General features: G+C 43.1%; 1 protein-coding gene across 5 annotated transcripts in view; it reads right to left on the reverse strand.

Annotated features, from left to right (window-relative positions):
- The window catches only part of grik5 (glutamate receptor, ionotropic, kainate 5), a 77,016-nt gene that overhangs the window by 12,074 nt on the left and 40,678 nt on the right, over positions 1-24,264 (reverse strand). For all 5 annotated transcript variants that reach the window (XM_047598719.1, XM_047598720.1, XM_047598718.1 and 2 more), the window contains 15 exons: positions 19,616-19,777; positions 18,333-18,497; positions 15,068-15,165; positions 14,570-14,735; positions 10,827-11,005; positions 10,123-10,176; positions 9,179-9,337; positions 8,618-8,770; positions 7,235-7,339; positions 4,952-5,059; positions 3,478-3,681; positions 2,393-2,506; positions 1,707-1,816; positions 1,316-1,489; positions 76-241 (listed from right to left, as the gene is read on the reverse strand). In XM_047598719.1, coding sequence (XP_047454675.1) covers positions 76-241; positions 1,316-1,489; positions 1,707-1,816; positions 2,393-2,506; positions 3,478-3,681; positions 4,952-5,059; positions 7,235-7,339; positions 8,618-8,770; positions 9,179-9,337; positions 10,123-10,176; positions 10,827-11,005; positions 14,570-14,735; positions 15,068-15,165; positions 18,333-18,497; positions 19,616-19,727 — 2,067 coding nt within the window. In that variant the 5' untranslated portion in view covers positions 19,728-19,777. The remainder of the gene's footprint in view (positions 1-75; positions 242-1,315; positions 1,490-1,706; positions 1,817-2,392; positions 2,507-3,477; positions 3,682-4,951; positions 5,060-7,234; positions 7,340-8,617; positions 8,771-9,178; positions 9,338-10,122; positions 10,177-10,826; positions 11,006-14,569; positions 14,736-15,067; positions 15,166-18,332; positions 18,498-19,615; positions 19,778-24,264) is intronic.

Below are 24,264 nucleotides of genomic sequence, written 5' to 3' on the forward strand. Positions count from 1 at the left end.
GATGTACACTGATTATTCAGAATGCTGGAGGACAGAGACGACTGGAGCCACAGCCGCTGCTGTGGTGGGCCGTACCATGAAGAAAGTCATGGTGCTCCCTCCGTGGATGGTGCCGTACTCTATGTTGGTCTGGTCGGCCAAATCGTCCGGAGACTCGATGGGAACCTCCATCCTCTGGACGGTCAGGAAGGCCGCCAGGTTGGCCGTGTAGGAGGAGATGATAATCAGAGTGAACGCCCACCTATGAGGTAGGAACAAGGGGAGGAAAGGGAGGAGAGCTCAGGTATAGTTGAGGGAACAGTAAATCATTCAAATAATTATAAAATGTATACATATGAAGCTTCAACAAGGAATCACATGAGTGTGCGCCGTTGTCCTAAATCTTTACTTTTAGGTTACACACTTCATCATCAATAGGAGTTTAGCAATACTTTCTCAAACGCTTTGTAATACTAACAGCTCCTCTGCACCCATAACCTTGAAGATGGGATTTATTCTTGCATGTCCAAAAACATTTTCAAGAAGAACATTGTGTACTCACTGTACTTATTAATATCCCCTATCTTGCTCAATTCTGTGTAATTTGCTGTTCCTGTCTTCCTCCACTCTTTATCTCCTTAGCTCTGAGCGCTTATTATTTCTTTCTTTCAGAGTCATTCTGGTGCCACAGGAGCATCACCGGGCTAGTATTTCTGTGAGCTTAGCATTTTTTTTTTTTTTTTTTTATTGTTTGCATAAAGTGTCGGTGCTCAGGGACTGAAACTCGGGAGCTGTATGTCAGCCATGAGCATAAAATTTAAAATGTAAATGTCATTATCTAACGCAGCAGATGTGCTTTAAAAAAAAAAAAAAAGTGGGGAAAGCTTAGGAAAAATACAGGTTTTTGTTGAAAAAAAATGTGGCAGTCAGTGAATATGCTTTAAATTACATGTATACCGATCCGCCACAACATTAAAATCGCTGACAGGGGAAGTAAATAACATTGATCATCTTGTGACAATACAGTGTTCTGCTGGGAAACTTCTGGACCTGGTATTCATTTGTGTGGATGTTACTTAGACATGTAGCACCCACCTACACCAGACCAGACACCCCCACCCCATAGCAATGACACTCCTTGACGGCAATGAAATACATAAAAATAACCCGCTTGGAATAAAGATTTGTGTCGGATATGTTTTAACTTCTTGCACATGCATCTTTCTGTACAGTGGAGGTCAAAGATCCAATTCAAGAGACGGTGGATGCAACTCTGAGTGGAGGGGGGCTTTAAACTGTCTGGCACGTGCAAACAAACACAACCGCTTTAACTTACCACACCCCGCTAACACATCTGGTGGACAAGGCTCTGGGCATTATCTCTGATCCCTGCTGCATGAAGCCTCCAACAGGGAACCACAGGCTGTTTCCGAGGGTGTACTGGTTCTCCAGCATGTCTCTGCGCTCTCGCAGGCACGGGTGAGGGTTGTACCACTCGTAGGGGCTTAATCTGGGGGAAGAACACAGGTACAATGAAACCGTGCGTACACACTGCATTACAGTAGTAGTACCTGTCATCTACCAATCCGTCATTCAGTGCCTGTCAGACTATATGGGAGGTTGCATAAGGTAAGAAATTTTAATTTGCGACTCATGTTCAACAAGATTAATAGAGCTCAGACGTGAGCTGCAGACAATCCGTACGGTGTGTGATGTAATGTATTGACCTTGCAGCCAGGAAGAGCACACAGCTGACAGCCAGGTAGGCGAGCAACATGAAGAGCCAGACAGCTGGAGAGAAAGGATCGAGGAAGGAGAAGTAACCCGGCTTCCGACCCTGGTGCAAAGAAAAAAGAGAGAGAGAGAGAAGCAGAGACATGGAGAAAATGAGACAGACTGATGGACAGACAGTAAACGTCAACGTCTCAGTTGTCAGGGAATGCCCCCTTTGCACCACAGGAGGGCAGTGTCCTTCAGTGCACTCTGGATGCTGGTCTGCAGCGTTTGATACGCTAATGCTACAATCCATAAATGCTCTGTTTCACAATGCCTGCGCTGAAGCATACTTGGCTTAGACCCAAAACCTCATTAGCAATGTAAAGCTGCCACTGTTACCCAGTTACAGTGCACTGACTTATTGAGCAACATAAATTATACCTATAAATTTCAGTGTGGACTTGCTGCAGCCTGCAGCGCACGACACAAATACAATCATCAGCTTCAAAGATGAGATCAACACTTATGAAATAAGCAGTTTGAGTCCTTAAGGTAGTTTTAACAAGTGTAGGCTGTCATCTTCTGTGTAGCCCTGTTGGCTTTAAAACACTGCAAGCAAAAGAAATTAAATCCAGTACAAGATGTGCAGTGAGTTTTCGCCCAGCGGGTGCCCTATAGCCCTAGATAACGCCCTCACCAGTTGAACTCTGTACAAGATGCTGATCCCCAGGGTCATAAACGGCTTAGAGAAGTCGATAACTTTCTCTCTTTCCGATGTGATGGTGAAGCCTGCCACGGCCAGGTCTGCTTTCTGCAGGATTGACAAAGATAGATAGGTGGAAGGATAGTAGCGGGGGCAAAAGAGAGAGAAAGAGGAAGAGAGGGAGAGCCATGGAGAGACATGACAAGTGGTCAGGCAGCTGTGCAAAAATAGAAATACAACTAATGCTGCACGCTGTTCAAAAAAAAAAAAAAAGAAAAAAGTTGCGTAAGGGCATGAAAAATAAAAAGTTTGACTGCACACCTGAAAACACATTTTCTAAAACATACAGACACGGACACACATTAGCCACCATCCAAATGAGGCTAATTGCAAGCAGGCGTTGGGTGGCTGGTCTTTCCACCTGTATAAAACCTTGCAGGTCTCTGGTCGCTCTGCTTCCTCTCCATCTCTTCCATTAAAAGCTAATTGATGAACATGGCCCACTAATTAGAGCTGAGTGATCAGGTAGTGGGGAGGGCAGGGAGGGAGAGGAAGTGTGGAGAGATGGGGGAGCACCAGTGTGGCAGGCCCCACACAGGGACCACAGTCTGGTAATTGAAGTATAGCGTATGGTAATTAAGCAGAGAGGGTCTCGCATTAGCCTACTTCAACTAGAGTGTCAGTCAGAGGCACACTAGACCTGGACGGGGAGAAAGAGACGGGGGACAGCCTGGCATAGTGGCGAGTGTACTGTGAGGAAAGATGGTGCAGACAACACACATTGCTACCACTCTCTTTTGGGGAATTATCAAGTCAGCTTTTGTCCTAGATAAAAGTCTTAGTTCCCTCTGAGGGCAATTTGAGACATGGGAAGTTACAGCAGAGTTGTGGTTTGGGGCTATGGCAAAAGTGTGTGTCAGTATGTGTGTGTGTGTATGTGTACATAGTTGTGTGTTCAGTTTAAGTTTCTGTTTGCGGACACACTGGCTCCAACACTTGTGCTCATTTCTGTGTTTCTGGTGTGTGTGAGAGAGAGACAGGGTGAGACAGGGACAGAGCAGAGGAGGGAGCGTACTCACTCTGTTGATTAGCTCTCCAACCATGCCAGTCCAAGAGCCATTGGGCTCTGGAGCCCCATACAGCCCATCATCCACCAGCTTGATCTTGAAAGAGAATTTCAAGATGTCTGCCAGTTCCCTCAGCATGTCAACACAGAAGCCCTCATACTGGTCGTTGCCCTGGAAGTCTTGGTAGTTGTCTTTCCGCATCACATATGGGTTCTCCTGAACACAGGGGACACATGAGGAGCCTCAGTCAAAAACTGCAAATATGCAGCTTGAGCAGAGATTATTAACTCAAATAAAGCAATGGAATGAAATTTTGGCAGCGGTAGGGGAAAACCTGAAACAATTCAGATCTGTTCATTGAAAATCAAGCTAAAACCGTGAAATAATTCGCCTGTAACGCTCACTTTTTATTTACTTTAATCTGTACCATGCAGTCTTTGTGCTATGCTACATAAATGTATCTTCACATTAATGAAATATTCATATATTCTAAATATATCAAATTATTCCTTTAAGATCTCTCATATCATGTCATGAGATATCACGTCATTGATGAATTTACAAAAGAAATCAAAATGGTTGGAAGGCCCTTAAATGAGTGGAACTGAAATTTAAAATTATGGGTCTGGAGGTCTAACACCAGCACAATAAACAGATGCACCAAGGGAATTTAAGTATGCAGCTTTCCTAAAGCTTGACCAATAATACCGACCAAAAGTCAGGATATCTGGCCTCAGCAAAATCAATTTGGGCCGTTTGTTATCTGTCTCTTGTGGGTCCCATACAGTTATGGAAGTCCAATACTAAATTACTTTAAAGGACATAAATTGGATAGTGAGATATGGCTGCAGGCAGGTGAAAGCGAGAAAAACTGACCACTGAAATAGATCGGTGAGAAGGCAGCCTGATCTGAGCTTCACCTCCACACTGAGAGCATCAAATATATTGACAGAATTGTTTCATAATGCTAGCATGATATGTGCAAAAGTCTTCCAGCATACAAACAAAGTTTGTTCTCTCTAGTGTACCTAATGAACTGGCAAGTGAGTGTTTTTAAGCTACGTCAATAAGGTTGGACAAAGAGCCACGTTGGAAGAAATGTTTGACTTTAAAAACAGCCCAAGTGTGACATTACAGCTACATTTTAGACGTATTGATTGGGAATCCCAAGAATGCACTAAGGATTTTTTTTTGTACATTTCTAAACCAACCCGTAGATGTTTGAGCAGCATCATGCAAGAGATCTATTGATTTTCTGAAATGACAAACAAAAAGAAGGAGATTACTTCTATGGGATTTAGTCAGTCCAGTGTTAGTAACAGATCTCTCCCAGCGTTCTGTCAGTTTCCATGACAGTTACAGCGACGGCAAAATTAGCAGAAACAGACTAGAGCGCAGCATGAGCTCCAGCACAGCCTGCGTGGCGACACAAAAACAACACTGAACCCACCAATGTGGAGGTTTTGGTGAGTAACTGTGACCTTACCAGTATGGTGGTGACAATGAGGGTCTTGTTTGCTAGAGTCTCTGAGACATTAATATCCAGACTGGTGGAGTTCATTGCCAGGGTGTTGTTCGAGTACCAGATCCCGATCTAACAGGGAAGAGAAAGCGAGAGAAAATCAATGGCTATTGTGGGATAAATAACGTACTGTTAAACTTCTCTGCAGCAGTTTTACTGTTGTGGCGGGCTACATGCAATCTGCAGCAAGTATTTTAGTGAAGACCCTATTGGTCTGTTTTATAGCGTGGAACACCTTTATATTTGCTTTGGTATCCATATCATGTATGCATAATGATCTGATCGTTCCCACTGGAGCCATACTTCTAGTACTATGCACCAATATATAAAGTAAACATCTGTTTACAAGCAGAGCAGTGAGCTGGGACAAGGCAGCAAAGACATTAATAAAATATTCATGATAAAGGGTTTCATGTCCTTTACTCATGTCTTCTTTACTCACGGCTTTCTTAAATTGTGTAAAGAACAGCTCACATATTTCCATTTTATGGAGACAGCTCAGCCACTTAGGTACATCAGTGTGTGATTATGACCTAACCAATGTGCAGGGTGGAACAGCAGCTCACAGAGGCATCTCTTCGGAAGATATTATTTTACAACTTTCAATAGGTCAGAGGAGAAGTAATGACACCTCAGACAGAATCACAGCTTTTCTATGACACTCTTTATCCTGCAGTGACATTTAAGAGTGCTCTTCTTTTTCCCGCAACTGCCTTCCTACAGAGTGGGTGTCGCTGTGCACAGAGGTGGGCAGAGTTAAAATGTTAATTACCGCAACCTTGACACTCAACTAAGTTAAAGTCTAGCTTTAAGTATATTTAGCAGGTGGCATTTTGTGTTAACACGGGAGACAGCTGGCCAAGACTACAGTGCAAGAAGACATATTAAAGTGAAGAGAAACTGCTTCCTACAGTCAATGAAGTACAGCACCATTCCTTCTGGGTCTGCAGTGATGTGTGTGCTTATGCTTCATTTAATCTTGGCTTTGATATGCAGGTGAGACGCATTTTGATTTCTGTCTCCCCTCACCTTTCCTAATAATGTTCACTGGAGGAGGCTGAATTGGGGGAATAATGCACCAGAATGGGCCTGAACACCTCATTTGTTGGCTCTGCTAACGTTTTATGTGGTTTCCCAACTACCTTGAGCTAATTTGTTGTGGTAGATCAAACGATCAACTGTGCAGACTAACAGGGAGGATCTCATCCAAGAAAATGTATAAAAAGATATTTTTTTTTAAACAAAACTTAGGGTACTTATTTTTAAGTTTTTAATTATCATTAAGTTTTCCCCCTTTAAAATGATGCATAAAATACACTCTTGCTCCTTTTGGCCAAGGATAATCAGTAGCTTTTAGCGGGTTCACTTTAAATATATTTTTAGTAGATTATACTTAAAATTTGGCTATACTGGTTCATAAAAACAACTGGATTTATATAACAATATGTGCTAAAAAAAAAAAGGATAAAAAAATAACGTGCTAAAAGCCTATTCAAAGCCAGTGAGTAATAATATTGATCTATTAACTACCTCACTCAAATCCAATTGACTGTTAAACACGTCTCCTCAGAGCCTCCTCTGTAAACGCTGTTGTCAAAAATTATCAGTGAGCAGTCCAAAGAAGACCAAACCCAATACAGATCAAAACCAAGCCTACAATGAATTCAGTTATATATAAGACAAAGATGAAAGTGAACTCAGTAAAGATCAAATGTATGTTATATATAGAATGAGCAGAGATGTAGATTTATCTGTACATGTTGTCTGCACTGCACTCCAGGCAAATAACAAATGCTGATTTCACAAATGAATGTCAAGTTACTGTTTGTAGGGAGAAAATAAACCAACCATTCATGAAGTCCCCTTCTTATATTTTAAAATCAGAAAGCATTAAATCAACATGAAGCAGGAAATAGGTCGAGGAAATAAATGACTCGAAGGAAATAAATGAGTCGAAGGAACAAAGCTTCTCTTGGCACGGAGAACTGATGGCAGTGAATGTTTATGCAGCAAGCAGCTTATGCACTGGAGAGGTCTCCAGGTGAAACAAGCGTTAACACATATTTGTAGCTAGAACCTACACCTGGTGACATGATAGACCGCTCACAAAGTAAAGATTTGGCTACTTTCATGCTGACCTCAGTGTTAAACGACTCCCCCGGCTTTGTGAAATCAGACAGTGACCTGTAACTAACCCAAAGCCTAAGGGTGACCTGGGTGCCACATAATAGTAGGGGACTTCCTGACCTCTTTGTGGCCCCCTCTGTGCTTCTCCAGGATCCGCAGGGTGTAGTTGGTTCTCTGACCTTTGCTGTTGAACTCCACTCGCCCTGTCAGACCATCGTACTCCACCTGGCAGCAAGTGAGGTGAGGAAGTTTGACAGAGGCAGAGGAAAGAGACAAAGTAAAGATAAACGGTGAGGGGAGAGTACAAAGGAACAGGGAAAAGAGACACCAAACACCCTTCTTCTATCCATCATAATTAGACAGATACTATTAAAAATTGATAGGGAGAAAAGAAGAGGCAAAAGACCAAAAGAAAGACAGGTGCGACAGGGATGATCACTTTTGGATCAGCAAGACGAAACGAACTGATCGGGAAGCTAAGACAGAGCAGCAGAGAGAGTCAACAACTTCCTAATAAGACCTGCACCTTACAGCTCAGCGCTGCCTCTCCAAAACCCAGGTGCTGGCACGGTTAGCGAGAACTATGATGAATGACAGAGCGCTGAAGATGGAGCACACCATGATGTTGACTAACAAAGACAGATGTCGGGCCAGTGGGGTGGAGGCAATGAGAGATGGGACTCAGGCTGCCTTGACAACAGGTCGTCGATGTGAGAAACAGACAATCAGAGATAGGAGATGACAAAAGAGACAAACAAGAAACAGAAGTTACATGCAAAATAAGATGAGGATGATACATAATGTAGCTGCACTGATACCATTTATCAATAAGTCAGCATCGACCGCGTACATAATTAGTGTTCGTGTCATTTTTCAAGGAAAACATTTGCTAGATGTTTAGACATGCCATTTGGGGCAGGGCTGCAGCTACAGATTATTTTTTATTACAGATTGTTTTTCTTATTGATTAAGCAATTAGTTGTTTTGAATATGAAATGTCACAATGCCATTGCAATTTCCCTGAGGTGGTGTTTTAAGAAGTAATGTTTTGTCCAACAAACATTCAAAAGACCAAATGTTTACTGCAACATAGAGATAAGCTAAAAATCCTCAAACCATCTGGAACTCACATTTAAACATATTACCTTAATACTTGATAAATTATTTTTATCAACTGATTGATTATCACAATAGGGACAGATAAATGTTCATGCACATCTAGTGTAATGATTGGGAAAACAGTATATTGTTCAGTATTTAGTATGCTTTAGCAGAAGTATGGAATGGAATGGTTGCAATCCACCTTATTTTAATATTGTAAGAAGTCACACAGCATATCATATTCAGGGTGGAGTGTGCATAACCAAAGAAGTAAAGGGTCCTGATGTCCTAAAAGTTCAGTCTCAAACCATGTTGATATATGCATGTGCATGTCCAAGTCTATGAGCTTGCATATAAGTAGGTGATAATACAACACGTCTTGCAGATTCGTGGAGGGTTTACCATGCGCAGGTAGTTCATAAGACTGGTCCCGTGCTGCCAGATCTGAGGTGAGGTGCAGCTGAGTGGCTTCACTCCAATTTCCTGACTGCGGTTCAATTCCCTCACCGCCCCCACCACCACATGCACTGCATCAAACATCAGCGCCGACGAGAGCTGCAGAAGGGGGGTGGGGACAACGCGAGAGACATGGAGGGGGAGGGGGAGGCAGAAACGGGTGGTACGGATGGAAACAGGAGGAGGAAGGAGAAGGAGTCGGGGGAGAGGAGGCAGTCAAGAGGGGGGTTACACGCGTGATTGGGATTGAAGGGTTAACAGGGATAGAGAGGGGCAGGGGGAGAGAGGAAAAGATGTGAGCTGCGAGTAAACCAATGGGGGGGAAACATAGATGGTTACATCAATACCAATTAAATGCAAGCAAAAGGCTAGGTGAATCTCTTTAACTGCTCCATGAATCAGTGTGAGAAATAAAGGAGCTTAATGCTGCGTGGGATGCAAACAAAGCTTTTAAAATGACTCTTAATAGTGTGCACGCATGAGCACATGGAGACCAGAGACACTGACCGCAGGCCCGGGGTACGTTAGGTCACAGCCCTCCCTCCAAGAGAGGTTGAGGCTCCTGATGAACTCCAAGTAGAAGGGATGGGTGGTGTTAAACATGGAGAAACCCACGATGTTGGATTGCTCATCCACTATGTCATCCAGTCTCAGTAGCGGGAAGTCCTAGAGAAGAGGAGGAGGAGGAGGAGGAGGAGGAGGAGGAGGAGGAGGAGGAGGGTGTTTGCAGAGAGAGACAGAAAATTCAGGTGAGTGACAATGTTGACAGTGTATCACATCTCCGCAAGAACGAAAAATACTGTGCAAAGAAGAGAAGAGCAATAAAGAAAAAGAGAGGCGACGTGGAGTGACAACATCTAATCTCTGATGTAGAGGGGGGAAAGGGAAGACAGAGCCAGGGAAAGGAAAAACAGATACGGGGAAAAGAGAGGTTGATGGAAATGACTCGGGACGCTTTTCAAAGTGATATACATACAAGTGCATCAAAAACACAAGAGTACATCACGTACAGAGGGCAGAGAGAGTGGAGGGAATGAAAATCAGCCTCGCAGCACAAAATGACACATTAATTCAAATGTTTGACTGGGAGGAGAGAATATCAAGGAGGTACATGATGGAAATGCCAGGAGCATAGTGAAGGTGGCGGGTGGCAAAAGAAAGAGGACACATCTCATCTGTCATCACCTTCACCTCAGACCTCTTTTTTTCCCCATCCTCCTCTGCACGTCCACGTCTTTGTGGAGCACACTCAGATCTTTCCCTCGCTCTCCATTTCCCTTTTCCCACCTTTCATCTCCTCTCTCTTTTCTCCCTGCCACCTCTCTCTACCTCCCCACATCCAGTGCTTTCTCCGTCTTGGTTCGTTCATGAAGGGACAGAAAAGTAGGAGGAAGACGTGAAAATGATGAAGATAAAGGAGAGGGGTGTGGGGGGACCTGGAATACGCTTACCATGGTGGTGAGGATGTACTTATAAAATGCTGATGTCATCCCGAGCTCCGATGCCTGTAGGACAAAGAGACAAAGAGAATAAGATGAGAAAATAAAGAGGAGGCAAGTGGTACACAGGACGTGGAAGGAGAGAATAAGGAAGGATGTCGAAAGTGAGGAGGGGTGAAGGAGCAGAGTTACTGGGGGGGAGGCAAAGAGCAAAAGAGGAGAGAACATGAAGGAGGATAGGGGGAGGGAGCGGGAGCATACGTTAAACACAGTTTTACATCATCGGGCTAACACCAGGACGTTTGGCTGAGGGCGGACAGCCTCTCCGACGAGCCCGGGGAAAACTTCACATACGCATTCGAACCGTGACTCACAGAGCGGACTATCGGCGTTATAGGACGTACCGTGAATCAGAACGAGCCTGGATAACATCTGCACAGCATTCCAGCAAAAGATGTTCTCTTGTCAAATACTTTTTTAAGAGTGTAAGTGATTGTGGCTGGCAGACATGCATAGATATAGTTCCCTATGCAGCTCCAGAGGACAGAGAAGGTAAAAATAGACCACGACGAATGTTTTAGAGGGTGAACATCCTTTTCGTATCTGGTACATTAAAGGAAAAATACCACCTTGAATCACACACTTTGTACCACAAACATCTTCAAATCGTAAACAATTGTGGGCGACCCTGAATGTACTGACATTTGAGGACTGACCTTCTTAAGGATGAGATAGGAGACAGAAGCATTGGCGTCGATGATGATGGTGGCCACTTTGTCATCACGGATCTCCTTCAGCAGCGGTGTGGGGTCCAGGTTGTCATCCAGCATCCTGACTGACAGCGTCTCCCGAGAGATAAGAAAGCGGCGGACCAGTTCCTCCAATCTCAACAGGCCTGAGGAACAACCGCATATTAATGTCAGTAGCAGAGGACACCACTCATATTTCCAGCCTGTAAGCTTTCCGGGACCAATGTAAATCTTGATTTATCCAGGAATGGCCACATATCGCTGTCATTTTGCAAAACATGATTTATGGCTTGTCGAAATCATCGGGAAATTAAACATCATTTACTATATCTAGATTAAACGTATCTCTTATTTTTCCATCTATCATGATTCCCAAGAAGGTTTTGTATTCAGTTCTTGACTTTAGCTACATCATTTTACTCCACTTTTTCAATAAGTCCTGCTGAAGACAAATAAAAAGGTAGAATAAAACAGATTTTGATGAGTTATGGCCACATGGATTTATTGATTTATTTTATGCACTTGACTATTTAATAAATGAAGTCACATGCATGGATCTTCACTGCTCTTTTCTCTTTACAATGTCTAAACAAAACTGAAAAAAAAAAAAAAATTGCAAAACATTATCTCTTTCTAGAAAACACAATGCTTTGAATAACACCTTGTGTCCGGACTGGTTTCCGAGATAAAATTATTAATAGATGTCCTGCTTTACTATGCAAGTGCAATTGTTTTCCCATATTCCAAGGTGCATACAGGATGGGAAAAAGTATGAGTGATCAATACTCTATATGGAATATATCAAACCATTTTATTAGATTTTCCCATTAATTAAGCACATGTGGCGTAGCTGCAACATGCCAACTTACCTAACATCAACTCAAAGCTTGCGAGTCTGACTCACTCATGTTAGACCTATTATTCCCAGACAGGTTTTAGGTATCCTCTGAAATTCATGACTGCCGTCAACCAATCACCATGACAACTCTCCAAACATAAATTTGGAAATAGAGTCATACATTTGGAAGGGTGTGAAGCCTTGGCAACGGTATGTGCTCCTTGAGTCTTTTGCAATTCTTTCTCATCCTTTCAGTTTCTGCCTTTAAGCTTTGTTAAGTAATGCATGAGTAAAAACCGTATGAGCTCGAAAAACTGAAAACCTTCAAATTAAATAACAAAACAGAAGACGCAACAATTCTGCAAAGATGGACAGAGGGAGCGGCAGGGAGATTGACATGCAGTACAATTTGCACTTGGAGCAGATCCCTCTTGAAAATGAGTATAACCAATGGCTGTCAAGACTCACTTGACATCATGTGTGGGATAAGCCTTTACTAGAAAGTCTACTCCGCTGCTCCCTAATTGTAATTCCATAGTAAAGCACCCCCAGCTATGTAAATAAGTGGTGGGGCAGGCATCTGGGGGGACGAAGGGGAAGGGGAGAGTGAGAGGAAAGGTAGCACACAGAGCCCTTCAGCAGGAGAAAGCCTCTGTAAGCAGTGGGGTAATCACTGAACCAGGCCAAAACTTTAATTAGTTTGAGGAAGGAGGGGAAAAAAAAAATCAATGTACTTTACAGCTTCCTCACCTCGCCTCTTTCACATATTCTCTCTCTCACACACATAAGCTCTAACCTCTCTATCGCTCTTGTCTTAGCCTTGTGCTCTAGTTACCTTCCTCTGTCTTTATCCATCTTGCTCTTACGCGCGCCACCTCCTCCACAAGCTCAGTTTCACCCTCTCGCCGTCCATAGCCTCATCCATCTCATGAAAACTGCATAATGGAATTAGGCGAATTCTGACCCGGGCACAGCAAGAGGAGCACGTGTTGGAAATGACCCAAAATCTCTGACTCTGCCTCATTTAATAGAATAACTCGCTACGGGAGGAAAAATTAAATCAGTTCCGTGCTGTTGCAGAAATGACCAACGCCAACGTAAATTGCTGCCTGTTTAGACTGCATGTACGGTGGGTGTCAATGAAATGTTTGACTTCACACATTACTCACCTCACTGACAAAAAAGACAGAATGTCGACTTCGCTTGAACGCACCACTCTACACCGAGGTAAACAAGATGAATAAAACAAGTGGGCCGGTGGTAAACACTGTCTGATGTTGAACCGCTGCAGCGCCACAGCTGAGCCGCATGCACATATATACATACAGATAGCCAGGAACCCATTATCCCACGTGCAGCGATAGAGTGCCATCGGGAGGCAGGTATACACACACACACACACACACACACACACACACACACACACACACGCACACACACAAGCACTCATAGACACGCACTTGTATGAACAAAGTGAAACCAACCAGACTGAAAAAAAAAAAAAAAAGAAACATCAAACACACAAATACCATGCCACACGCACCCACACAGTTGTTCCGAGTGTGGAACAAGCCTGTTGAGTGGCAGTTAGCACCTATTCGGCAGCCATGGCAACCGGCTCCACAGCGATAGATAGCGCAGCGAAGTGGGTCAGAGTCTGTGAGCGCGATAACCTTGCAAAGATCACCTTCAAGCCAAATATATTACACACAAAACGCATCCCTGGCTTTGTGCGCCAGGATGAAGCTGCGTCATTAGGCCCAGGCGGCAACTGTCGGTCTACGTGTTGCCTCTAATTCTTATGAGAGGAAGAGCCTGGTGAAAGACAGGGCTCTTATCTAGCCATTCAACTGATGATCAAAACTAAAAAGCGTGTCTGATGCCATTTCAAAGCTCTTTTAGTTCAATGAAATGACAAGTCCACCAGGAATTCAGCTTACTTCCAGGAAACCGCGGGAAGCTTGGCAAACTGCTGGGGAGATAATGAAAGCATCTCAATGATCGAATCAATTTTTCATAATGTCACAGCTTTTTTTTTTTGTTTGTCAAAATCTACCCTTTTCACACTGCCACCGACGAATGTTCAGACTTCAGTGGTCCCGCTAGCTCTTTATGTACACGTCCTTCAGTTCTTGGACAGCGCCGCTGGGCTGGTGTGACGAGTGAACAGCTGTACATCAGGAACTCTAAAAGTCAGGCTTTTATTCATTTCACAAATCACAATTTTGCCACCTCTTACTGTACGTAGTGTTTTCTGTTGCACACTCATAAAGTCTTCTTTGGATTCTCCAACCAAGGCCTTTAATTCCTGCGACTCTCAATTGGGGAGAACATAATAAATCAATAACACACTATTTCAAAATGAAAATAAAGAGGGCAAGTGACTAAGTCCCGAATCCCCTGTGATGTTAAAGCTTTCTGAGTGCCTGGCAGGTTAAATCAAAAGTCCCCTAAGTTCTTCCAATACTGGAAAGCATTTCAAAAATGAATATTTATTAAATTGGCTTGGCCTACCAGCCCTCTGAGGTGGATAAGAGACAGTGTGCAATAGGGTGAGTAATAAATAGTAAAGCTGCAGCATGAGCCACGTTCTGAACTCTGACAACAGACAGAACTTCATGACCGGTCTGTCAAAATGAGTGTCCAACAAGCACCAAACACTCATATCCACCCAAACTGTAAAAATGAGCCAACACTCCCAAAGCAGCACTTGCCCACACAAATATACACAACACACACACACACACTAGGTAAACAGTGACCTCACAAGAACGCACAGCTGATGCATTCACACCCACCTAAACAACAACACAGCCACGCAGTCGCTCATGATCTTCTGTTTGACAATACAATAGGCAGCATGTGTACTCACACTCAGCCTTGGCGCAGACCAGGCTGGCAGAGGGGTAGCTGAACGAGCGCAAGATGGATCCTATGGCCAGGCTCAGGTCCTCGTTGCTAGGGTACAGAGTTACGGAGGCAAAGCGCAGGTACGGCAAGCGGGGAGTTTCCTCTGGCCCAATTTTTACATGAGGGATCTGTGAGGGGAGGAAAACAATTAGGCAGGGAAGAAAGAGAAAATGAGTCATGATTACCCAACCCAAACAAACACAACAGGCAGATCCATCTGAGTGGATAACACATGAGGAAAGTGGCAGCAGAACAATCAGAGACAATAGAAAGCTTGGAGGAGAAAGAAGGGCATTTCTGGAAGAAGTGCATGATGGTTAATTAGAAAGATGGTTAATGAGAGGAATTCAACGGGAAAGGAACTCAACCTCGGGATGCATATATGGCGACGCCTGCGTGAGTGGGAGGCGTCACCACGAGAGGAAAAAGTTGCCCGTGTGTGTTTATGTTTGACGCTCACCTCTTTCTCCCCACATATATGACTGACAGTGGAGCCAGAGGCGGGGCTGGAGGCGGGACCAATCACAGAGACGACGCCTTTGGGCAGAATCTGACACACTGAAAGAAAAAGGAAAAGGAGGGTTGGCTCGGCAAAGACAAACTAACACACACACACAAAGACACACACAGACACTTCCTCTGCTCTGTTTTGATGACAGTACTGAGTTAGCTTACAGTTAAGGCTGCAGTCAGGCGAGAAGAATTTATGAAATGCAGCAGAAATTCAGAGGACGCGTTATTATTTCACTTATTGTATTGTGGCAGCGCAATCCGCCTCATTATAAACTGATTTACTTTGAGAGAAATACTCCAGGGACTACGAAAGGGGGTCCCCTGCTGCTATTATTCAATGTGTTTTTTTAATGATTTTTAAGACATGTTCGTCTAATCATATCCGTGGAATGCGAAGCAACACACCGCCACTGGTCTTCAATTTACAAATGCCATTTGTACGATTATCCTTTTTGCGGGAGGACGTTAATGTGGGAGAAACAGTTTCACACAATTGTCTTTCACATTAAGTATTCATGAAACCATTAACTCAATAACTTCACTGCTCGGGAATGGCTCAAGTAAACACTGTTTCTGGGACTCAGTGTACACAATCAAGCTGTGATTCCACAGTTTAAAACCTCAAAATGTCTCCACTGTATTCATAGAATTAGGTCTAAATTAGAAAATTATTTAGATTATTAACGTTTACGCGCTCACAAAAATACTGATGGAAGGTTTTTTTCATTTTTGTCTTTATTTATTGCTCTTTACTTATTCTGTATGTACGTTTTTTGTATTTTTCTGTCTACAGTAGTTGAGCAGATCAAGTAGTCTCAGTAGTAAATTCAAAACATGATTTAAGAACCAGTCTGAAATTGTTACTGCATAACAGCCCTACAGACAATTAAAAACTAGGAACTGCTAAGGGGGAAAAAAGTTTAACATTTTGGAAAATTCCTTTATTCGCTTTTTACCTGTGCAAAAAACCAAGCCCCTTTCAAAGCTCACCCATCACAAATAATTAGTTTTACACATAACCACACATAGAACAGAAAATTGACTTTGTTTTTAAAGGATTAGACAAACAGGACATTATTGCTGTTACAGTTCATGGTGGCTTTGGACTGACCTCTCTCTGGATTAACAGCACTTGGTTTCACATGTTCAAATGTGTGGTATGTTTGAGCTCTTGCCTGGGGTTGGAGCCCATGCCTGTTCCTCATCCTCCCTGTCATCCTGAATGATTGTACTTGTGCTTTTGTCCTTGACCACTGCCCACTCCCAAACTCCAAACAATCTGCAGCGATATCTGCACCATGTTTGAAAGAGGCCCTAATTTGTTAGTCAGCTCACCTCTGGGTCTGTTTTTTGTAATCGCTTTCCAAGTGCCTACTTGATTGTCTCTATTTGTTCTATATTCACCTGCTAGAGGCTACCAGTGGGTTTTCCAGTGGTTACTTGTCTCTATGTGCTCTGTAGTTACTTGGTTATTTGTCACTTTAAGCTTTCTTCATTCCTGCACTGAGAGTCAGTTGTTAATCTTCCTGGAGACTGAGCCAAGTTTAGTTCATTTTCACACACTTCATTGGCAACTTTTATTTGATTAGGGTAGGGATGCTGGCTACCACTGTTTCAGTTTGGGTAGAGAGCATCGCAGAACAGTTTTATTTTGTAGATTAGAAGAATTTTGGGCTGTTTGATTTTATTATTTTTTTCCCTTCACTGATTTAGCCGCACCCCCTGCAGCCATGTTTTTCTTTGGAGTTTTTGAATCATTTGTTCCTCTGTTAATTAGCTATGCAATAAACGACTTCACAAGACCAAAAATCATCAGGTTTTATGTTGCTTCCCTCTACCCTAGCTGAGCTGGGATGTAATCCCCTGTTTCTGTATGTTTATGGTAAAATAAACTAAGCTGACCAGATGCAGGTTGAGAGTGTTGAACTATTCTTTTAAAACAGAACATCTGTGCAGTTAGGAGCTGATGTTATATATTTTTGATATAAAATATTAATTCTTTTATTGTGCACTGAGTTCATTTTTATTGACAATGTTTCCTGTCTACCCATCTGAAAAGTGATTTCACAGACACAGCAGAAATGAGTAACGAAAGGTAATTTCCCCTCGGGATCAATAAGATGATTCTGACTCTGACTCTGACTTAACTGTATTTTTTTTTTATGGTCATTTTCTTTCTGGCGTATTTGGTTGGTGTTTTAATTCATCCCAATTAGTCTTCCTCAGTATGTGCTGCTGTCTGTGTGTCTGCGTGCCTCTTTATGTGCGAGTGTAATCTGTGTCTGCAGTAAGGGATGTGTGTGCGCGCATGTGTGAACGCCTGCGTGGGTGAATGTGTGCGTGCTCGCCTCAGTCAGCTGTAGCTGAAAGATGATGAGCTCTCTGATCCAGAGACCAAAAAATGCTGTGAGCAAACAAGGCTGTCAGAGTCTCCTGCCCATCGGTCAAGGACGCACACAAACACACAAGCCTGCAACTCAAGCATGCACATATGTACACAACCCTTCTCAAGCACACAAAGACATTTTGCCAGTAGCTTGTGGCAGGGTTAGTGACCTATTAGAATAGGAGCAGGGAGTCTCTGTCTCCTCAGTGCCTGGCTCCAGCAGTACGTCTTCTGTCTTTGTAGACTCCAAACATTCTGTTTCAACTCCGTATATCAATACAGTTTTCATGGAGCAGCCTTTGTGGTTTGGTGATATTTTCCCTTGGCCTGTGCTGCTGATGTGTATTAGTATTTGATGATTTGTTTTTATCATGGCCCACACAGCACACAGTGCCAGCTGTTACTGGAGGGCACAGGTCCACTGTTTTTAATGAGACAGTCTTAGTGGCCCATTACTGGTCTCCAATGACATGTAAACTAATCAGCAAAAGCCCTTTCTGGCTCCTAATCACATGAAAGTGGTGAGGTTTTATCATTCCAGTCATTATTTGAGATTTTGCTCATAAAAAAGGCAGCTTTTTGGAAAATGTAATTAGCTTCTTTTTAACATATGAGAATCCATCTAAAAACCTGCAGAATTACATTTCCAACCACAGTCCTTTTCTACTCTATATTGGTCACTATTAATATTAATATTCAATATTACTAATAATATCCACTGGTATCTTTAATGGTCCCTTTTTCCCTGCACTAATGAGACGCTATGGCCTCGTGGACTCTGATGGTTATTGCTGGACTTAATCATTCTCTGGTCGGCTCCACTCACTGGTGTCAGTGGTCTCATACTGGGAGTCTTTCTGCAGCTCGTATATGTCCACCTCCACTCGGGCTCGAGACGGACCCTCCATCACACTGTTGATGTTCTCCCTGGCCAGGGCCAGCGCCAGCCGCTCCCCGCGGCCACAAACAGACTGGTCATCCAGGATCGCCGCTACAGGGGCAGAAAGGGAAGGAGACACAGGTAAAAAAAACACGGGAGAATGGGGTCGTGTATGAAGACGGAAGGCAGGAAAAGTAAAAGGAGTGGGGGAGGAGAAGCAAAACGAGGAACAGAGGGGGAAGTCTGGCTATATTACAGAGCTCATATGGGAATATGCTTTGTGAAGAACTATGGGGCCGAATGAAGGATCACAACATCCAGAAAAGCACTGTTCTCATTTATAGTGGTACGTTGTAGCCATACATGTAAGGACAAAGGTGGTTTGGACTCAGTGGAACTCTATACCAGAGGTCTTCAACATTTTTTCAGGCCAAGGACCTCCAAACTGATGGAGAGTAGGGACCCCCGACCTACTATATGTCTCCTCTATTAAACTTGGCCTAGTGCTATTTAGAAATATACATTATTATTATCATTATGCATTCAATATTAAGCTATCCCTTATCCTTTTACTAAAATATGTTGGATTCATATTAATGTGTTTAAATAAATTTAAATTGGTGGGGGGAAATTTAAAAAACATATAAAAAATGTCCAATCAACCGAAGAATTGCAGTACCTCGGCAGAGCCCCTAGGGGACACAGACCCCTGTTGAAGACCTATGCTCTATACCAGAGGTGTCAAACATAAGGCCCGGGGGCCAAAACCGGCCCGCCAGAGGGTCCAATCTGGCCCGTGGGATGAATTTGCAAAAATTACACTGGAGATATTAGCTGGAAATCTTTGACAAAATAAGAAATTTCATAGTTTTTCATTACATGTAGCAGTACTTTTTTGCACTAAAGCAAAGGGAAACATTTGAAGTTGTCGTTATTTACCAGGTTATAAGCTATTGGGCAACCGGCCCGGCCCCCTTGAGGTCAAATTGGGCTGTATGTGGCCCCTGGACTAAAATGACATTGACACCCCTGCTCTATACCAAGTGCTGACTGCCAGTCTGTTTTACTGAAATATTTTATTGCACTAATTTGCCTTTTAAATGCGTCTATCTCCTCACACTACTGAGTTTGGCAAACTCGACCTGGAGGAACCAAAAGAAAACAAAAAAAAAAAAAAAAATGAAGAGGAAGTTTTTGAGGTGTCTGTGGAAGTACAGCTGGCCACTGACCCATGCGGACGGACGAGAGCAAGGGAGCCTGACCGAGGGAGCGTGGTGGCATGGTGACTAGCAGGAAGGAGAGGAAGTGTATTGACAGCAGCAGTGCTGGCAGAGCCGGCATCTTCTACTGCTCCTCATGGAGAATGGTCTGCTGGCTGCCTGTACCACCACCTGCAGGAGTAGGAAAACTGTGTGTTACTGGACATGAAATCCCTCTCCTGGGAAAGAGGCTCTTTCAACAGCTTATCTTCAGTTTGAACTGTCACACTATTGTAAAGAGGAAGCACCTGTAATTTGACAGCGTGTGCAATCCACTTACATACACGGCTATGAAGATGTTCACTGTCATATCACAGAGGCCGCTCAGTCCCATGCATACAGCCTGTCCAATAATAAAATACAGCACATGACTCTATTCATGTCTCCAGTGAAAAGTCTGCCGTTTAGAAGTGACAGGATCCAGCCTTGAAGACATCTCCAGAGGCAGTTCAAAGAAAACATCACTACTGGCACACACGTTGTCATACATTCACTCCTACACATCCACATTTCAAATACACATACAAACAAACTGTATAAACAAAATCAAACACAAAGTCACACAGTACTAGAAATACTGAGTTGTAAGAGCAGAGACAAGTGCCTCGAATACATATGTACATCACCATATACCATGCATGCCCCACTATACACCGCATTTGCATGTTTTCTATAACCTAACCTCCATCCCCACCTTCAAACAGATTCACAAACACAAAAAAGAGACACAAGAAGAGACAAGAAACACAAAGAGAGCTCAGCTGAGCTCCAGAGGTGCTAAGCAACCCTCTCCAGGATTGTCAAGACCTCACTCTGACTGACAATATGACAAGGCAGTGTGAAAGGATGGAGAAATTCAGGGAGGGGTGAAGACAGACGAGTGTTGTGTGACAGAGAGACGCGGAGGAGGCTGGGGGTCGTTGAGGACGGGGCAGTCGTTGTACATGGCTGTTGACCTGGGAATGTTTCACACATTCGGTTCACTGGTCTGAGCTTTTGAGACGGGCCTGACGGACCGATGAAACCCCCGGTTCAGGACCTTCAGTTGACACTTGCAGCCACGAGCGGGGGTTTAAGGGAGTCCTCGGAGGCTGACCTTAGACCCTAACAAGTTCATGTGGGGGTGAACATGAAATGTTTGTGTATACACTTGTGCATACATCAAATGCTGACGTGGATTGTCGGTCACTTTGTTGAACATTTCTCCACCATCCAAGCTCTATTTTTTTTTTTTTTATACCTTAACATTTTCATTTTATCTGTTTTCCCCAGTCACCTTTCCAACATTTGTTTGGCTTTGATGTTGAAAATACATCAAAAAACAACAACAACTGTGCTTTGAATCCCTTTCCCTATCTTATAACCCGACCACACTTCCCTTTTCCTCTGTTTTCTTTCATTCTCTGTGCAATTACTGACCTGACTTTCCTCCTGTTTGACTTGTCTCTCTTTTGAAGGGTGGGCAAACGTGCGCGTCAACATGTTTGTAATACTAATAGCACACACCACACTGTGCAGATGGCTGCGTTGCTCTCATTATGGTTACCGCAGCTCGACGTGAACAGAGGCAGGGCTTATGCAGGGCCATCTGTATGTGTGACACAACATAGAATAGCAGGCACGTAGTGGGCGTAATTTACCCTATCATTGTTTTCACCCTTGGTTTAATGCGCTATGTTATCGTAAAGTTGCCAAAAAATAATTACTGCGCCAACAAGTTCAAGCCTCTATGCTGTCGTCAGATTTGTGCACATGTATAAAATGGGTATTGTGACCTCTCTGCTGTCACACAGTTGTGCGGCACACTATTTCATTTTGCTGGCTGTTTGCTACTGTATTCTCTTCGCTCCCCACAACTGTTGCCTCTTTCTCTGTTTACTCTTTGTGCGTGTGGCGACCGTAGCTGTGTGTTTATTCCAGGGCATGTATGAGCATGGGCTTACGTTGGTTGTGTGTGTGATGGGGTATTGATCGAGCCCAGCAGAAGTGGCGGGCCCTCAGGTGCAGTCAATCAAAACAATAGGGAACCTATCATGGGAGCGCTGCGTTTCACCGGAGCCACCTGATTGGCTATTACCAAGAAGCAGATTGCCATGATGACGAATAAGATCCTAACTGAGGCCTTCATCAATGATGAGATGGAACCGGTGCTTTTTCATTGTTATTGAGAGCTATTGACAGCATTAGACAGAGAAGATTATAGTATCTATACTCCAAGGAGAAGGAGAGAGAGGGGGGAGGAAGGAGATGGAAAGCTGTGATAGAAGTACAGAGAAGGAGAGAAAAAAAAGAAGCAGAGGGAATGGGCTTGTGACGACGAGGGAATAAAAGAACAAAATTGAATACAGAGAGAAGAGATTGGAAAGTGTCTCTGCAGAAAGAGACGCAGGCCGGGATAGAGATGGAAAGACTGAGAAGCCGCTGTGAAAAAGTAGATTTACTCGAGGACTGCCCTCATCCAGAAATTTAAAGTACCTCCACTTTTACTTAAGTAGTTTTTTTATATATACTGTATATATATATTTTTTTTTTCTTTTACAACATTTAGAATATTCTTCTCTTAAGTGACATTTAAATGCGTATCTAAATGTGTACTCATGCAGCATGTTAGAGTAATTTGTCAATAACTATAATCCAGCACATCTATTAAAGGATACTGGAATATTAGAGACAATCTCTACCGTGCATCATTACTTAGAAGTTAAGCCCTGTTTATTACAGCGTGTTATGCTTATCACGGATGACAAATGTGCTCATCGCCGCTGTCTGTATCGCAAAGGTGATTAAGTTTCTCACCAAGAAGAAGGTAATAATCATCTTGTGACTTTCCTCTACGAAGCTCTGCCGCCAACGTGTCAGAACTGCTCTTCTCGCTCTTACATCTCGCCTTTAAATATACAAGAAGGACTTCATTTGAAAGATACGGCTTCTACAGTACATACTAAATTATGCACACCTTTTAAAGGAAATGAAGTGCAAACTGCTGCATTGTCTTATTTTATGGCTTTTGTCTGTTTTTCTTGGGCCTGTTTTTTCCGACCACAATGAATAATTCTGATACTTATTATAATGTGACATTTTCTCATCTGTTTAATCGGAAGGCACAGATTCAAAGGCTATACACCAATATTTTCCTCCTTGATTGCGTTCAGGCTTAAGGGGTCACTGAAGTCACTTAGCCTGTGGAATATGTGCCCTTCAGTCAGACTGAGCGGCAAAACATGCCACAACTCGACAGCCGCCTCGGCTAGAGGAGGCTGCAAAACTGTGAGTGTAACAAACGGTTGTCTGTTTAATTCAGAGGAGGTTGGACTCAGCAGTAATCGTTACAATGCATGCTGAAATGTGGCCATGAACAATGTCCATGAATTGGACTGCCTGAAATCTGTATGCACCTTGTGTGTTTAACGCCATGGAACGACACTATGACAAAGCCTGAAAGCAAAACAAAAAGCTTCAGTTTCCGTGTAGTGTATCTGCAAATTACAGCGATCCGTTTGCTTCTCCTTTCTTTAGTTTATGGCAGTCTGTATAAATGTCTTCTCGTTGGGCGTGTTTGTACAGTCAATCGCACAACAGCTCTCTAACACTTTAGATGTGATTTTATTTCGAGTGTGTGTTTTTGCAGGCTTAAGTTTTCCAGCTGAATGCAGCTAGTCTTTTTGGCCCTCGGTGGATATAATCGCAGTGGTTTCCGCTTTCTACTGAGATGTGCAAATGTTGTGAAAAACCTCTCATAAGATGACATTCAGTGATGTGCGTGATCAATGTTTATCTGTTCTGTTGCAGCGGTTTTTGCACTGTTTTACGTGATTTAAACTGTATTGCTTATCTAAGCATTTTAAGCATCTAAGCAATTCATTACATTTTAATCTATGTTGTGGTTATTCTTTTTTTATGGTCAAGGTTTGCTTCCCTGGCACAAAAAGGGCCAAGAAATGACGAGAAAAACTGAGGAAACGTTGGCACTGACACTGGCTATTGGTGAAATTCAATTGATTAAGTATCAAACTGGTTTAACATTCTGATGGTAATAATATCACAATTCTATTACAGTCCTCACTGTAATTACTGTAATGGTCAGAGCATGGAACGAGCATAGTGTCTCTCTGTATTGACATTTTTTTCTGTGGTTTAACCACAAAGGAGGATTGTGCAGATGCAAAGGGACGACTCCTCAGCTCACTGTGAGAGTAGTATTAGTATTAAGCGCTAAAACAGTTTTGTCAAAATGATTCCTTTTTAAATTATTTGAAGTCTTTAATCCCCAGCAAAAACATTAAAACAAACATCTTTAACTTATAATATCCAACCTTCCTGCGTTAACATAGTTTATAGTTGTTCAGCAAAGCCTGTTTGTTATCATGAGAATGCTTTTTACCATGATAAAAAGTATTCTCCGCAGTAATTGCAGCGTGACATCCGGGTCCATCACTGCAGATGAAAGAAAATCACAATGAAAAGCAGCTTCAACACACGAGGTGACGGGGATTTCGGGAAATGGAAGGAAACGGAGCGCAAACAGCGGAATACTATTGCTGTGTTTAATTTACGAGGGCTGTGTTTCTGGCTGCTGTACAAGCTCTGTTGCTGCGGTAGTACATGTCTGAGTCCCTGTA

The sequence above is a fragment of the Mugil cephalus genome, chromosome 11 (genome assembly GCF_022458985.1).
Source record: "Mugil cephalus isolate CIBA_MC_2020 chromosome 11, CIBA_Mcephalus_1.1, whole genome shotgun sequence".
NCBI lineage: Eukaryota > Metazoa > Chordata > Actinopteri > Mugiliformes > Mugilidae > Mugil > Mugil cephalus.